Source organism: Coenobita brevimanus, chromosome 7 (genome assembly GCF_032717465.1).
Source record: "Coenobita brevimanus isolate Jiangsu-jjx chromosome 7, ASM3271746v2, whole genome shotgun sequence".
NCBI lineage: Eukaryota > Metazoa > Arthropoda > Malacostraca > Decapoda > Coenobitidae > Coenobita > Coenobita brevimanus.
Window position 1 is genome coordinate 33,902,432 of NC_136960.1, and position 19,142 is coordinate 33,921,573.

Below are 19,142 nucleotides of genomic sequence, written 5' to 3' on the forward strand. Positions count from 1 at the left end.
TATTTTGCATATTACACTTTGACATTCTCATGTATGTAATTTTATCGTTTTAATATCAACACAGATCAAAGCAGTAACTCTCCAGAGGATACTGAGGTGTAATGTCCAGAAGGAGGAGGTGTTACTACATCTCCAAAAGCCACTTAGATTGCTATCCCCCAACAGGAAAAAAGCAGTGTACAAAATAGAAGAATTATCATATCCCATGTTTATGACTCGCACATTCTGCATCATTGTCATCACTATTATTATTATTATTATTATTATTATTATTATTATTATTTTTATGATTATTATTATTATTATTATTATTATTATTATTATTATTATCATTGTTATTATTATTATTATTATTATTATTATTATTATTGTTATTATGACCTTCATCCTATCCTTACAATTTGGTAAGGAGTGGCTTGGATTCAGGGATGGGAAAAAAGGTAGACTTGAAAGTAGGAGAATTAGCATACCTAATTTCTGTGAAACGTGATTCACTCATTGTACACTCATCAACACCTCTTCTTGTTTAGGCTAGACACACTTCCACACAGGCTACACATCTACACATTGACAACTATTGGCACATCATCATCATCATCATCATCATCATCCAGAACTCTTTCTCCCACCTAAAACATTATCCCATCCCTACACTCCAGTTTAAAATGAGGTAAGACAAGCAAAGATACCCAAGCAAGAGAGATAAACATCACAATGGCATGTCCAGTGAAGTGGGCCACACATCTAGTACCTTCGCCAAAGTCGTGACTTGTTTGATCTGTTTGACTGTTAGCAGCATTAAGGAAAAGAAAACTTTTGGATGGAACATTAACAAATTTGGAACATCTGAGGACCAATAGAGGATGAGGTAGTTTAATTTTGTGCGGAAAGGGGGAAAAATAGGAGGGGGAGTGGTGCTTCCTTGGCGGAGGTGAGTGGTTTTCTTCACACTGAGGTACTTATACGGACGAGTTCATCCTGCCTGTCCCTGTCCCTTCAGTCCTGCTGTGGACTTCATAACCTCTGGACTGTTAGAGCTGGTTTACCTCCATTTGGCGAGACTGGGTCGTTCTCATAACTCGAGTATGTCATGCTTGCATGAAATTCGATGAGATAGGACTGACTCTCCTTACTACTTATCTTTCATTCTGATTACACCTAACTGATAAAGGGTTACTGATCGCTGAAACAAGAAAACAAATCGACTATAGTTACAAATACAGTTTCATACGAAGCAGAAGGCATAGATAATGCTTATTAAGAACACGAAGGGCATTAAGACCGGCATTCAGTTTTTACTAATTTCCAGTCTCCCACTCACTACGACACACAAGCGTCAAATTTGGCATCCAAATTCCGTTTTTTTTTTTTTTCCATGGATACCAGCTGGCTGTGGTAAAGAAGATCTTGCCCAAAGGCCTCATGGCATGTCTGGAAATAAACACAGGACTTAATGGTTGCGGACCAAGTGAGCTTCAGATTACACCATCGCCATGTCTAATATGGGTCGTATTCTTCGTGGTTTTGGGGATATTGTAACAAGTCGTCCTTATCACTTTATTCAGCACAGTTCATCTACGTGATTAACTTGTATGTCGTTAATGCAAAATGTTAACTACGTCGGCATGAAAAAGTTATAAAAACATATAATTCGGTCCTGTTAATTTTGTTGGAAATTTTGTAGCATAAGTGTAGGTCTGCTTCTACTCGAAACTGAACTGTAAGGTGCATATATGGTGAAAACTTGCATCTCTCATAATTGAAATCTGTATGCAGTAATACAGTTTTTAGATCTTCTGTGTCTCGCATATGCTGCTCTAAATCTCCGTGGGTTGGTCTGACAAATCGTTTGCTGAAAAAGTTTTAGTCAGTATTAAACAAGACTGGTAGGCTTATTTGTGGTCTTCCTGTAAGGACTCTTACTGCTTCATTACTAACTGAATTACACTGGCTTCAAGTACAAGTCAGGGCTGACTGACTATATTACGTCTAATGACCTTGAAGGTTCTCGAGTTAGGTGAACCTAACAATCTAGGTGAAGTGATATCTCCACTTACATGCATTAGGTAATTGCTTTGCACAGTAGTGATAGCTCTCTACGTCTTGGAAAGCCATTTGCCTCACGATGCTTTTCTTATACAGTACACAGATTATTCTCTCCGAAAAGAGTATGGTTTCACTCCCTGTATATTTGTTTGTTAGTTTGTCTGTCTGTTAGCAGGATTACTCAAAAACTAAAAGAGAGATTTGGACCAAATTTGGTGGGTAAATAGCCCATGTCCCAGGGAAAAATCGATTAACTTTTGAGACAGATCTGGATCTTATTACAGATTCTGGATCCGGAAAACACTTTATGCGAAACTCTAATCAGTGACGAGAAGCCCTAACCCATTATGAAGAGTGGTTTGGTAAGTATTTTGCCCTTGTCGGAGAGATGCGCACCTCTGAGTGCCGCTCTAGTTAAAAATGATAACATTATCGACAAAGCAATCTACCTCTATGTAGTCATTTAAGAATCGGCTCGAAAACTTTCTTTTCCAGAAAACTTACTATCTTGTTGCTATCATACTGATGGAGGATTACATGGTTCACTGGACCACTATTTAGATGCATGAGTAATTATGAAAATTTGTTCTAGCTGCAGTGTTTAGTGTATGCCACTCTTCTTAAACAGTGCTACTTATGAAGTTTTTTTTTTTCACACCCCTAGACTAATCCAGTCCTCTCAATGGAGACCTCTCGCAGTTAAGCGTTTATAATCGGCCTAAATTACAGTAGACCTTTCAACACAATGATGTCCTTCCTATTTTTTTCTTCCTGCTAACAGATAGTTTATTGTAAGACTGGGATAGAAGTTCTTTCGTCTAACCAGTTATCTTTCTCTCAGTTGTTGTTTTGTTGTCATTTCAGACCCAAGGAAGTGTAATACAACAGGACATAGTGCATTTATTTACTTGTGAATCTGGGAATAGGCTAAACAAAGACCCACCCATGGGTGGGTCCTGGGCTAGACAACCCGTTTCCCAAAGTGCAGCAGTTCTTCTACGGGCGCACACTTACATGTCACCACTCGGATTCTGACACCCATGCACCGTCCATATTAAATACATACCAAAGCTGTCTTATTAAGGACAGGTGTGGTGGCATTAGCGCAAGGGAGGACAGGTGTGGTGGCATTAACTAGAATGAGGACAGGTGTGGTAGCATTAGCGAGAATGAGGACAGGTGTGGTGGCATTAGCTAGAATGAGGACAGGTGTGGTGGCATTAGCTAGAATGAGGACAGATGTGGTGACATTAGCTAGAATGAGGACAGGTGTGGTGGCATTAGCGAAAGTGAGGACAGGTGTGGTGACATTAGCTAGAATGAGGACAAGTGTGGTGGCATTAGCGAGAATGAGGACAAGTGTGGTGGCATTAGCGAGAATGAGGACAAGTGTGGTGGCATTAGCGAGAATGAGGACAAATGTGGTGGCATTAGTTAGAATGTTTTTATGACATGTCAGTGGGTTTTATGTAAAATCAGTAAAGCCTGAACGAAATTCAAGTAATTAGACAGTTTCCTTCTGCAATCAGGGATGTAACAGCAGACCACTTCTGTGACAACCTGACCACCATCTCTGCTATAATTACAAACTGTTTATGAATGATAGTGGCTGCACACAGACAGACACACACACACACACACACACACACACACACACACACACACACACACACACACACACACACACACACACACACACACACACACACACACACACACACACAAAATCGTGTCTCAGTCTCAGGGTTTCAAATGGAACGAAAATTCTTCTAACATATGAATTTATTAATCCCTTCAGCTAGACGAAGTGTTCTCATTTTAGTCCTGCTGTCCCCAGACGATTTTACTTATCTTAGAATATACGCATCCAAGTTGAAGGGATAATTTACATGTTTCTTTGTTAGTAGCCAGCCGCCGTAATCCCGGAAGGGGTGATCATAGACGAACCTCGCCCATATCACCCTGTTCATTATCTGGCTGTCCGCTTTCCAACACACCCTCCCCTTTCTCATTCATACCTCCCCATCCCATTCCGCCATCTCATCCTCGGTCTCCCACTGCCTCTGCACCCATCCAAATCACCCACATACACTCTCCTTGCCATGCTCATTCTCTGTTCTCCCCTTATAGCCGTACCAAAGTACTCCTGATACTTGTACAATCTTCATTAATCCACTCGACACCAATGGTTTTGCTGTGTTGAATAAAATCGTCTGGTAATACCCAGAATTAACTAAAAAAAAATGTCACTGTGTTGAAGTGGTTATGCAGAGAACCTTTCTATCTGTTCTATCAGTCCAATTCTGCATTTCCTCTTCGGGATTGTAGAGGCCCGTGGCTAGACCAAGTAGCACTGACATAATTATATAACAGACAAGTCACGTGGCCCTGAGTGCTATTATGTGAGCAATATACGCCAACCACCCCTAAAACATAGTCCCTTATGGGCCACATCTGGTTGGGCTGTCTTAACCCACCACAATAGCAGCCATCCATTTGTTTACGTGGGTACCACCAGCACTGTTGGACGTAGTTTCCTGATTTGATTTTCAGTCAGTGTAGTGTCAACTGATGGTAACACTACTTTTAGCTGATGGATGGCGAAATCGTAAGCAGGGTACCTCAGTCTACATTATATAACATTCGGTATTGACTTTCTCTATAAATTATAAATTCAAAATACTATATACCGGTACGTATTATCAGAAAAAGAAATCGTCCTATGTTTCACAGTGTCAGCACTCATGTTCATATGATTCACCTTCAGATAAATAAAGTCATCCGGAGTTAGCTGGAACAGAATGCTAGAGTTGCTCCAACTATGAAAAGGTTAATGGCATCATTGTTTACATTCAGCCTCCTTCAACTCACTCTCAGTAGAATACTTAATGTCAACTGGAACAGAGTACTAGAGTTCTCCTGTCCATGAGAGGTAGTGTCGCAAGGGAGTTTTTGCACTCATGAAGGATGCACTTGCTGCTTATCAGGTTAGTTCTTATATCCTTAAATTAGGTTGAGATCGTCGTCTCTTTGCTGCTTATTTTCAGTAGCACGCTGGCAGAATAGGATAACACTACTGCTTTACATCCAGTCCATGGCATTTTTTGTGAGTAGTACCACATGCAAGCGAAAATCACTTGTTACGGCTCAACATTCAGAAGGAAGGGATGGCAAATTTAGGCCAAGGTAAAGTGAAGAGACTATAGTAGTTGTGATACTAGAAAAGAGATCAGGTGATGAAGTAAAATTTATTCTTATTCTGTATAAAAGAAACATGATTTAACATTAATGGATGGTAACATACAAATAAGCATGTTACCTCAGAAAAACCATTCATGTGCATTCATAGGTAAATTGACGGTATAATCTAAATAAGATTTTTTTTTTTTGCGCTACATTGAAACTAAGTGGTTTTTCTGAAGTCAAGAGGAGTCTACGTGAAGAATACTTAATCATGTTGGTCTACATTTAGTTTCCTGGCATCATTGGTGTAGTAAATTTTAAAAGTTTGTTACTTCATTGGCAGATATCATTTCAACATGCAGGGGACATTTCTTGTATGACTGGTAGAAAGAGTGCCTCAGTAAAATGGAAGTCGTGGATGAAGTAATAAACTGTTTATCACAAGAAATCTAAACAAAAGGTACAGTAACTGCAGAACGCTGGTGCAGAGTTTTTATATCACTGTATTCAGACACATTTAAGATAGCAAACAGCCAATTTAGTCAGAGATAGAGAATGCATTATTGTTTATGATTAATTTTTATCCTCCTGGGATGCATATCTTGCAATAAGAAATATTCTATATACAATCATGAGGATATGTTCTTTCAAACTTCTTATACAGAGCAAAATTGTTAATCTTCAAGTAGCACACAAGAAATGGATAACTGAATTCTGTTCAGAGAATGTAAAGTTTTAAATCTACTCTAAAGACAATATTTATTTCATTTTGTGTACTGTCCTTTACTCTCTAAGATTACAAAGACAAAATATGGAACAAGAGAAGTTCTAAACTTCCATATTTCATTTAAGTCTAACTGTAAAACATATATTATGGTTTGAAATTAATAGATAATACTGTGCAACATCTTAAAATATAAGGACTTGTAAATCAAATCAGTGAGAAAGATGCACTTAGTTGCTCCCAGACTACAAACTGCTCAAAGCTACGCCGTCATGCAAGATGCATTTCTTGCTGAGCTGCAATGATGCCGTTGGAAAAGAGCGCTTGGTTGCTATGATTAATAGTCTGAATGGATTTTTTTTTTTTTTAGCTATATCTGAGTATGAATTATATTGGTGAATACATCTTACTAATTAATAAGGTTTGCTGTGAATGCAGGTCACACACTAATTTATCTTAACATCTGCCCATTTATGCATATGTGCTATGCTTAAGTAACATAATCAAATGCAAAATTCTAAATGCAGTTCACCAGCGTTAGTATGGAAACACGTAGAGCAAAGTTCAGTAAGATATCATTCACAAATTGTTTGTATAAACACTCCTTACAAGGGATACAGCAACTACCCAAATCGCAACTGGAAACTGTGTACAAAAGGCACGTCTACTAAAACGTTAGTTGAGAAAATTTACAACTCATGTTGACATCATGACTGATGTTTGATTTTCTCCTACCATATATAGCCCACACCTATCTACAACAGGTAATAATGATAGTCGCACACAGAAAGGATTTACATACTCCTGAAAATGGTATCTATCTTTATCATGACTCTCAGAAGTTTGTTGTCTGTTAGTGCATCATTACTGTTCAACATATATGTTCAGTTTAATTTCAATGCGGGCCCCAAACGTCATACCTTGCCACTACAGCGCCACCCTGTCCTTGGCTAATTAATGAACGTACATGAATATCAGCCATATAAGGAACAGGGTGGTAGAATGTAAGTAAGCAAGGTATTCGACCCAGACAGTAGGCAAAAAAGTACCTACAGCAGACTAAGTATACAGAAGTCTACTAAGGTTAAATATGAATCACTGACAGGCATTCTTGATACTCCTTAAACTGAATTCAATACAGGTATGCACATAATTAATGTCAGCTACACAAAGTGAGAATTATACCTAGAACTGGGTAAATATAAATCTCAGTCTAATCAGTATATGAATATTCATTCATCTATATTGGAGGGCCAATGTAATGAAACATTTATACATAGCTGGGAATTAATTCTACACTTCCAAGAAATATAAATAGCGTGTCTTTCGTACAAGAAAGATTAATGTATGAAATTATTCCTTACATTCCAAAATGATCAATCACTGGTATGGATATTCATACTGGGTACTTGAAATTTCAGTAACAATTACAAATTTCCCAAGGCTTGTCCCAGGCTTCTAAGAGTTAACAGTACATAGTTCTCTATACAAAACTCCTTTAAATTCTAGTTCCATAGTTGTGCTATAGCGAGTCAATGCTCGACAAAAAATGCAGGTTTTCAGGAGTGACAGTATTTCATATTGCCCTCCTATATCCATTCATGATACAAATATAGCACAACTCTGAAGTTAGCTCTTTATTCATACTGGTTTACGGAGAATCGTCCATTTCATCTTCATTTGTCTGCACAAGGATGAATAATTCATAATTTGTATATCTCCACGGCTTCAGGTAAAATGCCAGTGAAAATACGAAGCAACATTTGCAGTATGGATTTATGTGGTAATGTGACCCTATATGATCAACGGTCTCAGAGGAGTAAAAATACAATTATCTTGTTGAGCATGACTAATGCAGTATATATCTTCACTTCATCTATAGTATACTGGATATGGGGTACGTCCCATGTAGAGGGCATTGGGTGTACTTTGATATATTAATCACCACATTATTATTAATCTAATTGATTTTTTCTATAATGCTATATTGTCCAAATGTCTCTAACAATAATGAGTTTGTATAGTTAGGGAATGATTTTATTTTTTGTTTACTTAATAATGACTGTTTTAGTAATGGAGTTCAAATTAAATAATTCTTACAGATGCTATCCCTGTCATATCTATTCAAACCATTTCAAAGGCAAGGTAATATCTGGATTATCTAGCTATTTAAAAATCTAATTATATACACTACACTTCATTGATCAATAACTGACTTTCCATGGGAGTTAAGTTTGTTGGTTAGGAATTTAAGGCAAAAATTACACCTGTTCAAGAACTAAAGAAGGTTGTTACTACTACAAGTTGAACAGCATTACAAATTTACCCTCTAAAATTTTCTGATCTGAGAGTAATTAGCAATCGAAATCCTTAAATATCGAAATGATACTTAAGATTTCACCAATCACTGAGAAACTGAGTGGACTATTTCCTCATGTAATGCTGGATGATGTCGATGGGAACCGGGAAGATGATGGTCGAGTTCTTTTCTGCAGAAACAGTGTTGAGGGTTTGCAGGTAGCGCAGCTGGAAAGGAAATCGAACGAAAAATGAATTATGGGTTCTTTATTACAAAGTCATCTTGGGGCCATGTGTTTCTTACCAGATGGGTAATGACCTGAATGAAAATCTTGCACTTTAGGGGGTGAGAGTTTAAGTCTTAGTTTGATTAGTGTACAATGATCTTACGTATAGTGGACGGGTGTCTGTTCACTATAGATAAGAACTTGGTTATGCTAATTACAAATAGGAGTACATAGTAAAGGTACATCCTAAATGTATTTCTGGTACCCTGTCGAGTTTTACCAAGAAAATAAAACTCATTGGACTAACTCTAATATGTTCTCCATTTGTAATATTATTAAAGGTTAAGCCATAGCCCTTTGTAACTGTACAGGGCTCGAAGGAAGTAATGGTACGTAGAACCATAATTACCTGTATGTTCTGCAGTGATCGTCCCTTTACTTCTGAATGACATTACAAATACGTAGACTGTATTTTATAATTACAAATTTTGTAACACACAAACACATAAACAAAGACAAACACAAAACGCCGAGTTCAACACCAGCTAAAAACAGGTCATGCAGGAGCAGCAAAAATAAAAGATTTCAACAAAACCCTAGAAATGTGTGCAGACTAATGAAAGTGAGATATAGATATTGATGTATTGTATCAGGGTGCTCTTATTAGTGACTGATGTTTAAGCTTGCAGGTTGTGAAAGCAAAAAATGGCAAAAAAAAATTACTCAGTCGGTAAAAACATACCGGATAGCAACAAGTGAAATGTATGACCACTAAACATTAAATGAGCAAGTAGCATAATATAAAGCTATATAGGTAATTATGCAAGTGACTGCAAATTATAAAAAATCAGTACTGAACAGCCATCTGTGAACAGTCACACTGAAGCTTGTTTACTTAGGCCTTCCACCATTGTAAGGTCTGTAGTTAACTACAGGCGCCTGAGGACAGGCGAAAGGGCTGAGTTAGTCTGTAAGATAGTACTGTATAAGTTACTCCGTCAGACTTACTCTGCTCTCTTACCTCCTCAGATTCCTGAGCTATAAGCAAGCACAGTCTATTAGTAGAACTAAGATTTCGAAATGCCGTTGTGTATATAAAGCTCTTGAACAGATGCAAATTTCCGTGTGAAATAAAATGAGTACGAATGTATTGATTTTATATACAGAGTATGATGATCATTGGACTACTTTGTTACTACTTCTATTTAATGAGGAATGGCTAGAGATAGCCGCATCAGTTCATGAATCTGAAAGAATACTTTGAGTTCTAACAACTTGGTCGACAAGTTTGTTAGGTATTCAGTGTACATACATTACTCTGTATTATCAGTACCGTGGTCAGAAGATAGGGCTTTGCTGTACAGCAGTTTGGCAACGTTCTACAATATTCTGATTATGCTTTATGTTCTGAAGGCCACAAAGAGCTACTGTCAGCTGATACCAATTTTGCTCAATATTCGTGTACCATAGCCACACCTCACCTTCGTCTAAGGTTGCAAATATGCTTATTTAAGGGGTTGCAAAGCTTTGAATAACTGCGTTTAAACAAAAGTAAAAAAAAAGTACAATACAAGTAGTATCCTTATTTAGCTCCAACCCACCTTTCCTACTTTGAAACAAGATTGTTGATTAAGTCAATTGGAAGAGGGAATATGATGGTGGAGTTCTTCTCTGCCGATATTTGACTGAGCGTTTGCAAGTAGCGTAGCTGGAAGTATTGTATACGTGGTTAGTTTTGTCTAAGTATCTAACAGGGCTGGAAGTATTGCATATCTGGATTAGTTTTATCTAACTATGAGAATTAACAAACTCACATGGCAAGAGAAGTTTTTTGTGGAAATGAAAAATTTTAATTTCCAGAATAAAATTCATTTGGCATGTGATTTTGTTAGCACTCATAGTACAATCATGGCACTGTAAAACACTGCCAGGGATCTAGCAGAGCTGAAACATCTCTGAAATGTTCTTCTACAAGTCTGGAAAGTTAGTAGATTTTTGGTTGTTAGAATATCAACAGTTTCATGCTCATTGTCTCCTCACCTGTGTGCCATCAGCTTCATTTGGTACTCGAGATTAGCATTAGGTAGTTTCATTTTGTGTAGCTGGCAAATATCTTATCTTAAAATACTATATTTTATATCGTTGACAATGACAAATAAGTAATGTGATAGTGGCTAAAATGTTACAAGGAAAATGGCACTAATCCTCCCTTCTGTGCCTGGCTTTAGAATGAACCCTTTATGGTAAATGACTTACTACTGCATTACTGTGTTCTTTAACATGCCGGAGGTTGCTTCTTATAAATCGCCATTCAAAGAAGTGCCTAAGGTGAAAGCTAACTAGAGCGAGGTAATCAGTCCTTACATCCACAGTCAGTCTGATACGAGCTGGGGTATAGCCTATACTTGAAACTATCACTTTCAACTATTTTGGAAAAAACTGTATATCCGACAGCTAGGATGACTGAGGCAGATCATGCAGTATTTGAAAATGTCATGGCTTTATTCATTAAAAAGTGCTAAGTTACTGTTTTGTGCGAGTGCTTCTAGTGCCTTTTTTTAGTAAAATGGCATTGTGCAACTAATAACTCATCCACACAAGGACACCAAAATAATTTGTAAACTGTGAGAATCATGGGTTTAATAGCATACATCAGGGAGATTTTAAGTGGGCCACTCAGATATTCATGTTCATTAAAAATTATTCCAAGAAAAAATGAAGCAAGGGACAAGGGACATATGGGATCAAATATTTTCACCATGGGACAAACTGGATGCTGGATTATCATGCCACTGGTTCCTGATACGTGAAGAAGCTGCAACTTTGTCAGAAGATAAAGATTATTTGGGAATAGCCATAGAGTATAGCTGTCAGACACAAGTTACTGTACGGTGAAACTGCTTTATTTTCTTTAATGAAGATCTACCAGTGCCCTCTCCTAACGCATTCGGTGATTAGTAAAATAATTCTAGGTAGGACATCGTATGGTGTAGTTTGTACTAATCACGTTAATGTAATTCTGACCTAGATATAATGATATCACTTAAGACATACCGTCAAGTGCTACTCTAGGGAAATAGCGATTCTATAAAGTAATCGATAAACATAGAACTTGAGGACCTTCCTACCCTTTGCACCTCACAGCCTAATAATAATAATAATAATAATAATAATAATAATAATAGTAATAATAATAATAATAATAATAATAAAGACATGACAGAGAACAGAGGACTGACATCTCTCATGGTAATTAGTGTTTTTTAGACTGACCATTTCAAAACCTTTATACCAGCCCTTAGCAAAGCTACTGAAAACTGGTATCTCAGATATTTCACCTACTGATCACTGTTATTTTGGTTCAGTAATATTCAAACGATCAAACTGTACACACGCCGTTAGCCAGACTGTGCCCTAATTTATTCCTGCGACGGTCTGACAGTGGTGTGACTGCTGGACTATAGCATCCATGCACTAATCAGATACGAAAAAAAATTATCCAATAATTTATCCACACGTAACTGCAGTCGAAACATTAATCTGTTCAGAGACATAGAGGGAAAAATTATGTAGAAAATTTTTCACATAATTTATGAATTACTTTAGGTAACAATATTAAACTTTTGGGATCTTGTTTAGGAGACATGTTTCTGTAAATATATCTCAAGGTTATCCCAGCTAACCAGCTTGACAATTAACTGACGATCGTGGTGGTAACGTACTTTGTACAGAACTGGCTGGAAATAATTCTGGAAGGATTTACATGAAAAAGTCAATTATGGCACTGATCAAAGATGACCCTATTCCTACTGTGTTAAGAGAGATAAGAATAAAGATACTAAAATCTAGCGCAAAGAACCCATTAAAGTAAGCAACAGTTGGAAGGCTGGGTACCGCTGGCAAGAATTACTAATGGTGGATTGTGACATATGGTTTCCCTTCCCGTGCGTCTAAGAGAGAGAAAGAGTTACTATCTTCGATTAGAATCGGTAGCTAAAGGTAGAGGAAGTCAGGATTGTGCAATTCATGAATAACTGCAAACTAATAATGTAAGTCATTCCATTAGCATATTTAATTCAGTATGAAGCATTGTGACTGTGATATAGTGGAAAAGTGACAGCTATATCTATATGCCGGTAGAATAATCAATACATGTACTTATTCTCTTTTATGATGTACCACTATAATTCTAATGCAAGTCGAGCTATTGGTGGGACTGCGAAATATACCTTTTTGCTCACTACAGCTAGGCACACACACGGCTACACAGACAACTACGGGCGCTAAGCTGCCTTTTGGGTTCATGAATCCATACACACTAGAGGCCCTGCAGTATAGGAGGTTGGACAGAACGGCCATTTTCACTCTAGATGCACCCGACTGGCGTTCAAATACAAAGGGAAACTCTCAGCCAGTCACATTCATCTAGAGCCAAAATGTCAGAGGTGTACAGTCATATATTGCAGGGTCTCTAATACGCACTAATGGTGGATAAAGGGACAGAGGGAACGTGCACTTTCTAAATCCTTGCAATTTAAAATCAGGGGTTACTGGACATAATTTTTTATGAGCATCAATATGGTGGAATATGACCCTCAAGCTAATAGATAGAATAGAGTTATTGTGATGAAACTTGCAGTGTTCACTAATCACTATGAACTTCAGAGTAAGCTAAGGAGAATGAAAACCTTATGAAGGACACCAGAGAATAGGACTGTAAGCTACTAGTTGTTTTACCGAAGTTAATGGTTGCACTAAGCAGAACGTTCCTGAAACGGCTAAAGTTGTAGTTCTCTATACAACTGCTATTAAAACTTATTGATAAATGTTAGTGTGTACTGGATAAATGTTGCAAATGCAGTGGTGGTAATGGCTTATGTATGACAAATAAAAAAATGCAGTTGGTCGGCTTCAAAGTGTACTAACCATAAAGATGCAAGTATTTGAAACTGCTGCAGTGCCGACAACACAACATTGCTGTCATGGAGGCTTCAAAATATTCAGCATCAGTTTGCACTGCTTATATACTTTTTATCTTCCAGTCATTTTAAGGAATTTTGTGGCTTACGATACTTGGTATGACTGGAATACTTTTTCATTCCTACTTTTAGTCTCAACGCATATTGTTAACTATGCATTTGCTGCGACTCTTTTTGCAATATCGGCATTAAGTTTACAGTGAATTGTTTTAAGGGTTTATCTTAGCCTTGAACTTTGGTGTCGTGCATCAGTAACGTTAGAACATACGATGCAAGACATAACAATATTTAACAGCATATACTTCACATCTGTAAGAATAATGGCAGCTCAGGTCAAGAGCTGATTATTAACATTACTGTGAACGCCACAAGACCAGACACGAGCCACACACAGACATAGATAAAAGGACAGTTTTTTGTATGTATTCCCAGGACTAACTTCTTTTACTCTGACATGAACAAACAAATGATTAATCATGAAACCACATTGCTATCATGCACTCCATTCGATGAGAGACTGTTGTAATCTTGAACAATACGCAGCCGACATAAATAGATCAACCACGGAAAAATGTATGGAACACTGTTAGATATGAATTAGTTTTATGTGCCATACTTTCTGAAGCAACTGAATGACACATATATCCAGTATTTATATCAAATTGCTATAAATTAGCACAAGTACAGTTCTATGCAAAATTGTTTTAATATTAACGGATGGCACACACTACTTTCAGTCAGTGTAAAGCATGAATAACTGGCATAATGATATTGTACATTAATGTATATTGATAGATAATGAACAGAAAAACGGCAATGTGCTTTGTTTGTGTTGTGATTTGTACAGAACAACCAGATCATAATTTGATCAATCTGTAAAATTACCAGTATAGAGATGAAATTGTAATTTGTGTTTTCTTGTAAGATCTGATCATGTAGTTAGGGTTGTTATGGCTCGGGTGATGGTCTTACCTTTTTATTATGTCAAATTCGTATGTAAAAAGTATGAGCAACATTTATCTGTGGCATGTGCATATGCTCAGTATCAGTTGCTCATGTTTATATTTCCAGGTTAGGCAGAGGGCTTAAGTGAACGGAAGACGTGAGTAAGTTAACCCCTTCAATCCAATATTTTGATATTTTTCCCTCCACAAACGACTTTATTGATCTTAGGACAGACTTTTACTTGTGAAGAGGTCATTGAAGGCTGTAACTAACCCTTCCAGTTCGAAGAGCCTCTCCAAAGGTGAATGAGGTCGTTAATCGTAAAAATATGAAATAGGGCATCAGAGTGAAGTGGTTAAGTAAAAGTTTTTTTTTCTGTCGAGAGATGAAGCTGCTGGCAGAAACATAAAGCCTTGTAAAAGTTAATTACAAGATTATTATTTTCACGTTATACAGAAGCAGTATCTTGATCAATATAGATTTTCTACGTACACCGTTACTTTTTACCGCATTATGTTGTAATGGAAGCTGGTATTAAAAATAAATAAAGAAAGAATGAAAGAAAGAAATAACCCCTTCAGTCCATGGACAGTAGAATTCGTGTTTTCCTGAACACTTCTGGAGGCATCTGGCATTCCTGAACTTTGGTTTCTATAGTAGGTAGTAAAATATTTTACATGAGATCGTTTTATGTTGTACTGTTATCGCTGTTGTGCTGACCTGACCCAGTATAATAAGTTTCCATTAACATAACCAGAAACCATGTTTTTAGCTGAGAGAGATTTACATAAAACCTTTAGTGGTGTTGCTAATTGTTACAACTTTACAGAAAGTAGAACAGATAATCTTGAATCCTGTACCGTCACTGTACTAGTTGCAATGATGTCAATATGATGAGAAAATTATCCATGTAGCTGGAAGCCTCGTGCTTACAAAATTAATCACTAATGCATCAAAAGATTCAGATACAAAAATAAACATAAAAGAATTGCATTACTCTCTTCTATTATGTATTTCACTTCTAAATTCATCCTCTGCAGATACTTGAATTACAAATCCTCGGCTACGCGGTGGCTATACACAATGTTCGCGAAGTAAAGGATGGCAGCACAAATGCGAGTAACCTACTAAGGGATAAACAAAGACAGGTTGGAGAAGCACCAATTGTTTACATTATTACAACCATGACTTGAATACTTCATTATCTTACGTTTCTGTTAACATGTATTGAATCTCAGTTATTATTGTTATTGTCTGTTGTTAATTTTAGTGCATTATTGCGTGAGAAAATGTGATTTATCTACTAGGCTCTAGAGTATTCTGGGGGCATATCAAGGGGCCTGCCTAACTTGCTGGCATTATGGCAGACAGTTCTGTTCAGTGAGTTATCTAGAGAGTAACAGGCGGAGTGAGTGAGTGTGCAGCGGCCAGCCAGAGAGTCTAGCGAGTTCAACTTAAGTCAGTAACAGGGTGAGTAAGTTAGTGCGCGGCAGTGGCAGTTTAGTGAGAGTTCGAGAGTCAGTAATGGACAGTCAGCAAACAGTGAGACAGTCAGTGAGTCAGTGGTGGACGGTCAGTGAAAGTCGGTGAAATAAGTCAGACAGTGAGAGCTAATCAGTGAAGCATAGAGTAGTCAGAGTCAGTAAGTTGGAGTCAGTGCGTCAGTGAACAGGCTGTGAGCAAGTAGTAGTGGGAGGCAATGGAGGTTACGTGAAAGCTGAAAGTCACAGTGGTTTGCAGGTGTACCTCAGCCGTGCCTAGAAGAAATAAAACCCAGAAGTGTTCAGCTGCCCTTGATTAACCGCTCTGCCTGTCTGCGCGTCGTTCTCGACGTGCCAACTAACCTCTATGATGTAACAATTGTGTCAGGAGCAGGGATACATCTTGAGGGATGGTGACACATGAACAGACTGACAAAACGGCGGACATATCTCTGGCAGATATGCTCCCGGTGTTGTGAGCACAGCAAGAAGAAAAAAGAAAGGTGTACTCGCAGTGCTGAGAGCACATCATGAAAAACGAAAAAAAAAAAAATGAAGAAGCGCAGCAAGAAGAACAAAGGGAGATATACTCGCAGTGTTGAAAGCACATCATGAAGAATAAAAGAAATAATATGAAAAGGACAAGAAATATCATGAAGAACAAAAGAAACGAAAAAAAAAATGAACAAAAGAAATTATGAAGAACAGAAACATATACTCAGTGTTGAAAGCAAAGCAAGAACAAAAGAAATATCTAGAACAGAAAAAAGAGGCACAAACACAATGACACACAAGACTAAAGGAAAAAACAAAAAGCAGTGCCAAGGCACTGCCAACCCGTCCCCGGCAGTCATTTTAGTGCTGACGTATAAACCCAACAGGATATCTAGTCAAAGATTTCACATATCAAATTTGAAGTAAATCGGGTGAAAACTGACGATTTTATGCCCATTTGAAAGTTTAGGGCCGACCCACCTGACAATGACCCCCCTACCGCTAACTGGGGGGAGGGTGATCCCCCTAATGTAATAAAGCATGTTATAGTATGCAAATTTGAAAGACGCACATTTAGGTTTTTGTTTCATATTGATATGACGAATGTGAAATGAGTTATGGCGAAAAAAACTACGTTTTACCTTTTTTTCACATTTTTTGGCCCTATAGCCTGGGCCTTGGCCCAATTTGACCCAAAATTTAATCAGGTAATCAGAGGGTCAGCCCACCATCCCCGTAATTTTAGTCAAAATCGCACCAGTAGTTATGGCGTAAAGTTGTTAACAGACAGACAGACAAACGTACAAACAGGCAAACTGAGTGAAAACAATACCCGTCCCCAAGCCCCTCCGGGGAGGAGACACGTAACAAGTGGGCAGAGACAGGAGCTTTCCCAGCTATGTGAAGAGCTGCAGGGTGGGACCAGGAAACTGAAGAAACAAGAGCTGGCGCACAACAAGGTAGAGAAAATTATGCCACCAGGTAAGAGAAGTGAAGGAAGAGAGTTCCTGCACAGTGAAGGATAAAATGAGAAGCGAAATACAGGAAGTGAGTAACAAGGTCGAAGTCCTTGCTTGGCTGAGAGTCAGCACCCAGCACACCCTTTAGGTGCCACTGACAGGTGCACCGAGGGAGATGGCGAGAGTGAAGCAGTAGCGTTCCCAGTGTACGTTGACACAGAATCAGAGAGGCAGCTGGAAGTGGTGGATCATATGCAGCTGCTAGAGACTTTGCAGTGGCTGTGGGAAGTTACTGGGTGCTACGCTAGGCTTGGAAGACTGGTAGGTGTCAGGATGCGGCAGAGAGGAAAGGAAGAGACCTTGGCCAAGTGTGGTGCTGACATCGGGGACCCCTGCATCTTGGGTGTGGACTGTCTAGTGTTCTGTCGCTGCCTGCTTGACTTCTTTTCGATGCAGATGCAGCTTGGAGGAAGGAGTGTTCTGCTGAGGGCAGTTGAGCATGGAAGTCTACTAGTGACAACCAGACGACCTACAGTTATCCACCCCTGCGTCAAAGATGCAGCTGCCCTGCAAGATCTACATGCTGCACACTGCCCTGGGATTGGTGGAGCACAGGAGCCATGGTATAACAGAAGGGGTAGTGATGATGGGCAATACATTAGTTGACCCTACGGCAGAAGTATCCGTTGTCATAACCAACTTTGCACACTGTCACAGGACACAGTTGTGGGACTGTGACAAGAAGCTGATCAGGAGCCTCCAAGCAGTACAAGTACATGCAAGAAGGATATGGTTAAGCCCCAGGAGGAACTCCCGACCACTTTGCCGGGAGTGCCCAGTGTCGGGAGAAGCCACCAATGGGGCAACTGATGGGGGTTTTGGTGAAGTGCATTGATGTATTTTCTACAGAGGATATCATGAACCTAGGAAGTGCACTTGAAGATGATCCAAGGGCCTACTGGACACCGGAGATCAAAGGAGAGCCCAGGGGAGCGACGAAATTGACAGCGGTGGCGATCCAGGTCTTCCCGTCATGGCACCTAGACAGCAAAGGTGACAGCAACTACCCACTAGTTTGGAAGTTTATGCCGTATATATTTGGTATAGACAAGATTAGGTAGTTGTGTTGGTGAAGACAGTTTTGAATGAGGGGCAATGTTATGCCAGTAGATGTAAGGAACATTCTAAAAATTAAGAATTCAGTCACTGACTCAGGTTACAGTTTTGTAGCTGGAGATGTGAGGTACATTCTAAAAATAAAGTATTATGCCACATGATTAGGTTAACATTTTATATCTGGAGATTTCGGCATGTCTGTTTTGTTTACATTCTCTCATATCTTAGGAATTAGGTCTTGTTATTATTGTTATTGTGTGTTAATTTAAGTGCAGTATTGCGAGAGAAAATGTGAGTTCTTTACTAGGTTCTACAGTACGAGTATTCTGGGCTGCACAGTAGGGGGGAGCCACGAGGATATATTAAGGGGCCTGCCTGGCTTGCTAGCAGTGTGCCAGACAATTCAAGTTCAATGAGTTTTCCAGAGGGTAACGGACGGAGTGCGTGAGTGCGCGGCGATCAGTCAGAATTTAGTTCAGTTTTTGTCAATAACAGACAGTGATTTAGCGCACGGCAGTGGCAGTTTAGTGAGTGTCCGAGAGTCAGTTACGGACAGTCAGTGAACAGACAGTGAGTCAGTGATGGACAGACAGCAAAAGTCAGTGACAAAGTTAGTGAATCAGACAATGAGAACTAATCGGTGAAGGACAGAGTATTCAGTCAGAGAATCATTAGGTGAGAGTAGGTGA

General features: G+C 38.7%; 1 protein-coding gene across 7 annotated transcripts in view; it reads right to left on the reverse strand.

Annotated features, from left to right (window-relative positions):
* Positions 1-7,764: 7,764 nt before the first annotated feature.
* The window catches only part of LOC145404478 (mechanosensory protein 2-like), a 707,991-nt gene continuing 696,613 nt past the window's right edge, over positions 7,765-19,142 (reverse strand). For 5 of the 7 annotated variants that reach the window (XM_080276074.1, XM_080276065.1, XM_080276027.1 and 2 more), the window contains one exon: positions 7,765-8,479. In XM_080276074.1, the coding sequence (XP_080132200.1) occupies positions 8,378-8,479 (102 nt within the window). In that variant the 3' untranslated portion in view covers positions 7,765-8,377. Of the gene's footprint in view, positions 8,480-10,079; positions 10,187-19,142 lie in introns of all 7 variants that reach the window. The other 2 variants (XM_080276047.1, XM_080276037.1) reach the window with 1 other exon arrangement.